Source organism: Nicotiana sylvestris, chromosome 4, assembly GCF_000393655.2.
Source record: "Nicotiana sylvestris chromosome 4, ASM39365v2, whole genome shotgun sequence".
NCBI classification, from domain to species: domain Eukaryota; kingdom Viridiplantae; phylum Streptophyta; class Magnoliopsida; order Solanales; family Solanaceae; genus Nicotiana; species Nicotiana sylvestris.
Window position 1 is genome coordinate 171,920,737 of NC_091060.1, and position 7,797 is coordinate 171,928,533.

The 7,797-nt window shown below is 34.2% G+C and overlaps 1 protein-coding gene across 1 annotated transcript; it reads left to right on the forward strand.

Moving 5' to 3' along the window:
* Positions 1–1,551: 1,551 nt before the first annotated feature.
* LOC104241412 (floral homeotic protein PMADS 1) lies at positions 1,552–6,416 on the forward strand. Its single transcript, XM_009796348.2, has 7 exons — positions 1,552–2,348; positions 2,450–2,516; positions 2,819–2,880; positions 3,012–3,111; positions 4,311–4,352; positions 4,436–4,480; positions 5,947–6,416. The coding sequence occupies exons 1-7, from the start codon at positions 2,161–2,163 to the stop codon at positions 6,124–6,126; spliced, it is 684 nt and encodes a 227-aa protein (XP_009794650.1). The 5' UTR covers positions 1,552–2,160; the 3' UTR covers positions 6,127–6,416.
* The last annotated feature ends 1,381 nt before the right edge of the window (positions 6,417–7,797 follow it).

Below are 7,797 nucleotides of genomic sequence, written 5' to 3' on the forward strand. Positions count from 1 at the left end.
TATAACAACAAGCTAAAGATATTTTCTAAGTGAATTGATAGTGTATGAATTATTTTACATTTGTTATTGTTATAAATATAAAGAAGTTAAAACTCTACATGATATTCCATACATTGAATCTTGAGGATCACACAATAGTTGAAACAATCAATATTCGCATAAAAGTAGCTTTTGCATTATAATCAATATAAAGTAGTGGTAGTAGGGAATTTTAAAGGGTTCCCTAAAACGAGAGCATATGCCATAGCTGTTGGTACGTACAACAAGACATATAAAAGAAGAGACCGCAATCACTGTTTAACACGATGGTCCTTTCGTTCCATTCATGCAAAAATCTTGTGCTACTAATACTATAGAGAATCTTATGCAGATTTGCTGAAGAAATCTTCATTTGCTGTGACAGTCAAATTGCTAACAGCAAAAATTGGTAAAAGTTGAGTCCAACTAACGTAACCAAGACCATCGAAGGATGTGGTGCAGTGGATGGGACTGTTTTTTTCTTAGCCAGAGATTTCGAATTCGAGCCCTGAGTATAAAAAAATCCTTAGTAGGGAGTGTTTCCCCCCGAATGGAAACTTACGCGGCGCGAATCTAAATATAGTCGGGCTTCAATACGGATACCAGATACCGAATAAGAAACTGGAAAAAAAAGGCAATGTAACCAAGGGGAATGACATGACCTTAGTTCCGTTGTGTAAGTACAAGGGGCTACATAAGCTAGCCAATAGATTTAACTTATGTAGCAACTTGATAGAATAACACTATCAATATATCTTACTACCTCCGTTCCAATTTATGTGAGCATGTTTGATTGGAAACGGAGTTTAAGAAAAAATAAGATTTTTGGAATTTGTGATCCTAAATAAGTCAAAAATGAGTCCAGAGTATTTGTATGGTTATAAAAGCTTGTCACTGAGGATAGAATTGAGAGTTTAAGCTAAATTGTTTCCAAACTTAGAAAGGGGTCATTCTTTTTGAAACAGACCAAAAAGGAAATATGTTCACATAAACTGGAACGGAGGGAGTAACTTATTGTAACAAGTTACGTACCTATTTTAGTTATAAGGTTATTAATTTTACTTATAGGAGTATGAAATAATTACCCGTGATTATCTTTAATTACATAGGCGGCTCTGAATATCTTATCTATCGTGTATTTGTTTGAATTATTTTGAAGAATGAGAATATCTCTATTAGTAGGTGGTTATCAAATCGTAAAATGAGCGGGTGGACCATCCTTTTGGCAAAGAATTAACCTAAATAGTTGTTCACTCAACTGCTTAAACTAAAAATAGACGGTGAAAGTATAATATATGTATAATTTATGTATTATATGTGTATAATTATATATAATCATTATACAAAATTATGTTTATGGGTAGAAAAAATAAATAATGAATATGACTGACTATTTGTGTAAAGATCCGTTGTGAAACTTTTTAAAGTTCAACCACCATTTTAAATGTAATTAAAATTAGTTAATTAGATCTTTTTGCCCTAATCTTCATCATTTGAAAGTGACAAAGACTTGCTTCATCGTGTATGCTTTTTGCGAACATCAGGACTATGTTTTCGAGTTTCAAATTTTTAAATGTGAAACTCTAGCGTAATATATCGGTGCTCGAAACTCATGTATGTAAAAGTCTAGAATGATATCCATTTTTTGATTCGTGGTCTGCAAAGTGGTTATGAAAGCTGGTTATTTATCACTTTTTTCCTTTGAGGACATGTAAATGTCTTGAATCCAAGTCTCACCGTGATTCATTATCAAAAGTATTTTTATTTGCTTGGTAAATTTTTTAGTAATTTTAAAGTCTAAACCCACTCAAAGAAACCCATCCAAGCAAACAACAAATGGTGGTGGTGACAAGTGACTGATAACTGAGTTGTGAAGGTGGGACAACAACAACAAGTGACTTGATTGATTCTTAAATTACTTTTATCAAATTCTGCAACACCTTTCACAGTTTTGGCAAGCCTTTCTATTTTTAGTAACCCCATCTTTCTAAGACTCTTTCCTCTCATCTCCTCCTCCTCCAGTATCTTATCCCCAAACCCACAAGAAAAAAGCAAAATTTTACACATAAAAAGATAACCACACCTTTTAGGGTTTCAGTAATTCTTAAGATCTCAAACTTTGAGCAAAAAGAAAAAAAAACTATGGCTCGTGGGAAGATCCAGATCAAGAGAATAGAGAACCAAACAAACAGACAAGTCACTTATTCTAAGAGAAGAAATGGACTTTTCAAGAAAGCTAATGAACTCACTGTTCTTTGTGATGCTAAAGTTTCTATAATTATGATTTCAAGTACCGGCAAACTTCATGAATTTATAAGTCCCTCTGTCACGTACGTATACTAAAGCTGCTTATTTTTCTATTAGTTTTTTTTTCTTCAAATTTGTTGTATATTTCTTTTTAATTATTTTGATGTTGCTTCTGTATTTTCAGGACCAAGCAGTTGTTCGATCTGTATCAAAAGACTGTTGGAGTTGATCTTTGGAACTCCCACTATGAGGTCTTTTTTTCCCTTCTAAATTCTCTAGATTTTCCCTCTTTTTCCTTAAAATCGTGTAACATATCTCCATCTAAAAAATTAAATTCTTAGAGAGAATTAAAAAATATTTTGAACGTTTCCTTGTTCCGACCTAATGACCTAATTTTTTTTCATGGTCAAAGACGTAGAAATTCTTTTTAATAATGCGTGACAGTCTTATAACCCAAGATCTCTTAGAGAAAATACACTTTTTTTTGCGTAATTATATGTTCTATATATTTCGAGGTGTTTTCAGATTTATTACTTTTGCTAATATTGTGCAGAAAATGCAAGAGCAGTTGAGGAAGCTAAAGGATGTTAATAGGAATCTCCGAAGAGAGATCAGGTAGATACCAACCTAGGAGTTATAGATCTTTAATAGAAACTATTATAGCTTTTTATTGATTAAATATAAAATAAAAATCTTTTTTTTCTTTTTATTTAATTTGACTGATATTATATTAAATGGATGGACAGGCAAAGGATGGGAGAAAGCCTAAACGATCTGAACTATGAGCAGTTGGAAGAGCTCAATGAAAATGTGGACAATTCTCTGAAGCTTATTCGTGAAAGAAAGGTTAATTACAATCAAGGGTTTTTTGACAATGCCAACCAATTTAATTATCAAACTAAAGTTTCTAATTTATTTTTTTTGTTTAACAAAAGTTTCTAAATTGAATCAACTGTAGTTTCCTTTTTCACTCAGAACCTTTGCTCCTCTAGATTTACTTGAATATCTTAATCTAGATCCACAAAAAGAAAAAAAAGAACCTAGCCTAGGTATAATATGAATATAGTTGAAGCTTAAATTAGAAGGAGCCTCGGAGCAACGGTAAAATTGTCTCCCTATGAGCTATATGTCACGAGTTCGAGCCGTAGAATCAGCCACTGATGCTAGTATTAGTGTAGACTGCTTAATACCTTCTCGGGATATGTCCCTTCCTCGGACCCCGCATAAACACAGAATATTTTGTGCAACGGACTACCCTGTTAGTTAAGCTTCAATCACTAACTTACATTTTACTTTGTTAAATCACCTTAACATTATTAAAATGACAAAAGGGGTACTAGGAAATGTCTTGTCTTAAAACTAGAGAGGGAAAGCATTGCTACAATTATTTAATTATTGTCAGAATTCTTCCAGATGATATGACAATTTAGCTTAATAGGTCAGAATTAATATCACTTTTTTCTTCTTTTACTCTTCTTTCTTGTTCAAAAATTTGATAAGTAGCTGGCATATGCTTAATGACAATTTTTTCTTTCATCTTGGACTTCGCTTTTCCTACTAGTTAAACGCTAATATATGATGTTTTTGTTCTAGACAAGACTTTGACAAAATCACTTGGTAAAAGATGACAATATTTACATTGCATGTGTATGTCTTAGACCTTTCCCTCTACTCTTGTTTGTCTAGTGAAGATTTATAGAATGTGAGGAGTACCGTCAAAGGGTGTGGTGCAGCGGATGAGGCTGCTCTTCCCTTAACCAAAAATCTTGGGTTCGAGCTCTAGGTATAGGAAAATCCTTAGGTAGCGAGCGCTTCCCTTCGAATTGGGTCCTATGCGGCGGGAATCCAAATATAGTCGGGCTCCGATATACGAGTACTTGACATCGGGTGAGAAACCCAAAAAAGAAAAAAATTAGATTGTGAGGAGTAATATCCTTAACTACCTTTTCATTCCATTTGTTTGTCATCCAAAGTTGGCCATTTAACTTTCTTTACGTATCACTGTATAAGCAATGCCTAACTTAGTTTCATTTGTGAAAGAACAGTATAAAGTGATTGGCAATCAGATTGATACATACAAGAAGAAGGTAAAACTACATTTTTGGTTTTCACCTTCTATTGAGCTTGTATCCAGTCGGAGTTCTTAATTCTTATTTTGGTTGATTTGCAGGTCAGGAATGTGGAAGAAATACATAGAAATCTATTGCTTGAATTTGTAAGTCCTTAAACTTATTAATTCCAGCACATATATGTTTTTGCATACAAATAAATTTATTTCTCCAATCATCCACATCCCTTTGCCCCAAATTCTTGATATTGTATAGTTAGAAGCAAAAGCATTTGGCTATGGATTAATTTTAATGTTAGATTGAAGCATGTGACGGATTTGTGTCCAGCGTGTGATCATAACCGGTACCACATTTCTTTTTTCTTGGGGGTCCTGTGTAAGGGCGGACCGGAATGCCTACCCCCTCTAATAGCCTGTTTGGCCAAGCTTCTCAAGACAAAAAAGTGTTTTTTTTTTTCAAAAGCACTTTTTTTTTCTTAATTTGAGGTGTTTGGCCAAGCTTATTTGGGAAAAAAAAGTACTTTTGGGAAGAAGCAGAAGCAGTTTCAGAGAAGCAGAAAAAAGTAGATTCTTTCCAAAAGCAGAAGCAGAAACAGTTTTGGCTTTTCTTCTTACCTAAAATACCCTTAACAAAATATAGTATATACCAAAATAACCCTTAAACTTAATACTTAGGATATTAATTTATAAATATTTCTTCTTATTTTTAGGAAACTTTCTAATATATAGTGACTTTAGGGGTGAATGCTTTTATATTTGTTGAAGGAATTTTAATATATTTAACTTATATTAAAAGAATTAAGTACTTTTTAATTTTATTTTCATATTTTACTTAAATAAAATGAATTTTTTTAATTATTGCATGTAATAACAAAATTTTGATATTATTTATTTACTTATAATATTAATTATTAAGTAAATCTATTCATGCCCTTATTCGTAATTTGACACTTAAAAGTACTTTCTAAAAAGCTTGGCCAAACACAAGTTATTTCTCAAAAGTGCTTTTCAGACTGATTAGCCAAACACAAACTGATTCTCTTCAAAAGTCTCTTTTTTCAAAAGCACTTCTCAAAATAAGCTGATTTCTCCGGCTTGGCCAAACAGGCTATAAATCAGTTTTCCTCCGTCCGAAGCGGATTAAATGGACATATTAATTAGAAGCAAAATCATGTTGTGTATGTTGAGAATGGTCACACATAACTTTTCTTAAACTATCCATATATATGCATGCATGGTAAAAATCTTTCTTTACAATTAAGTGCCAATTAACATATTGATAGCTAACTGAAAAGCAAGTAGGGATGGAACTAGCTATTGAATTGCGAAAAGATGAAATTAAAAATAAAATTCAAAATCCAAAGTAGAAAGTGTAGCAACAAGGCTTAAGTTTCAATAGTTGGACATAATTATTAAACCACTTCAAAAGGAAAAGAAAAAGAAAAAAAATAAGAAAAATGTAAGATTTATGATCATCAACTACTAAGAACTAAGCATAATTCTTTTTTACAGAAAGCGCTTTACTTTCTTAATAGACCTACTTAGCATGAAATAAAATTAGTCGAACCAGTAAATTTCGGGATATTATTGACGATTAATTTTAAATGGTGCAGGATGCAAGACAAGAGGATCCATATGGATTGGTTGAGCAAGAAGGGGACTATAACTCTGTGCTTGGATTCCCAAATGGAGGGCCGCGCATATTAGCCTTACGCCTTCAACCAAACCACCAGCCAAATCATCATCTTCACAGTGGAGGAGGCTCCGATATCACTACTTTTGCTCTAGCTTGAGTAGTAACCTAAGAAAAATTCTGTGAGAGACGCGATCACCTGTCAGTGGAAAATTTTCTGCATTCAGTCAATCTACGCAAAGTGAATCGGTCGGACTTTAGCTTGTTGTAATATTTTCCTAGTATATTGTTTTCTAAATAAGCACATGCAATGTTTCTCGGACATGCATGACTTGACTCTTTAGACTACTCTGGTACTTTTGCTTCAAAGCGTTTAAGTCGTAAAACTTATGTAAGGGTTTTAAACTCAATGTCGTTGTTTTGGATAAGGGAAGTGCGTATTAAGCTGTTTTTTTGTAGTGTTTAAGGTTATGTTACTTTTTCATATCAATATTTGTGTATACAATCAAAATTGAGCTTGCCTAATTTTGTACAACTAATCGAAATCGGGACGGAAAATCAAGGCCCGGCCCCAGTTATATCGGAATATGGTACGGAGATGGATTAGTAAGCTTGTGCATCAATGGCCGATCAAGATCGAGGCCAGCCGTGATGTAGACCGAAGCGAGAAAGAGATCGAGCAAGATCGAGGGAGTCCTGCCACGTCGAATAACAGAAAGCCGAGATATCCATGATCGGGCAAGGATTGTGGCAAAAATCTCGGCACGTATCGAGTCAGGATCGGATGTTTAGCCTATCATGGGATCTACTTCTGTAATTAGAATTGTACCATAAATAGAATTCATCTACTATATAAAAAGGGTCTTAACCATTTTTGTAATCATGTAACCTCCACGCATAACAAAGGAATATATCAAATTTTCTCTTGCAAGCTCTGTTATTCTAGTTCATACTTTTCAATAGCATACTCATTTGGTTCGAGGGCCATAGTTGTTCATCATATTGGTTTGCTTTCTTTCATTGTTAATTCCTAACATTAATTCTTATATTTGTCATTTTGTGCCAAGTGAAATCACATATTCTTAAAACCACTTATAAGTTTAATTGTTATCCGAATTTAAGAGTAAATAGTTTGGCACCCACCGTGGGACTAAGGATAATAGTGATTACCTGGTACAATTTTCATAACACAAACTATTTTACGCTTGTTATTTAAAGTGTCTTTGATTCCAGGATCAAAATGTCAAACTCTCAAGTAGCGCCCGCACACACAGACAATGACTTTGGTCTTCATGGCGACAATGAAAACATAGCCACCCCAGGAAACGGAGTACCTCCAGTCAACCCCGATAGAGCTCCGGCCGTGGACCCGATCGACGTCAGCTCCCATATCACCATTAATGGAAATTTGGGTGTCGATCCTGAAAATAGCGTCTGCAGAGATGTTCGAACAACTGATCAGAATGCACAGAGCGGTGAAGAAGGCGAAATTAGCCTTTGACTGATATTCGAAAGGTTGCAGACTCAACAAACTACAATAGCACAACTCCAAAATTAGAATCGTGCACCAAGCAGGATCAAGCCCGAGCCATCACAAGAAGTTGTTTATAGAGCCGAATCGGTGCCAAAGAGGTCGAACGAAGGAGAATCAGAGACTAATCCCGCTATCATAAAAATACTCAAGGAACTAACGAAGCGAATCGAGATAGGGGAAAGAAGATGGAGGAAAATGATAAGAAGGTGGAAACTTATAACCCTAGGATCAACCAAATCCCTGGGGCACCACCGATATTGAAAGCTTGATTCCAAAAAGTTTATCCAAAAATCATTC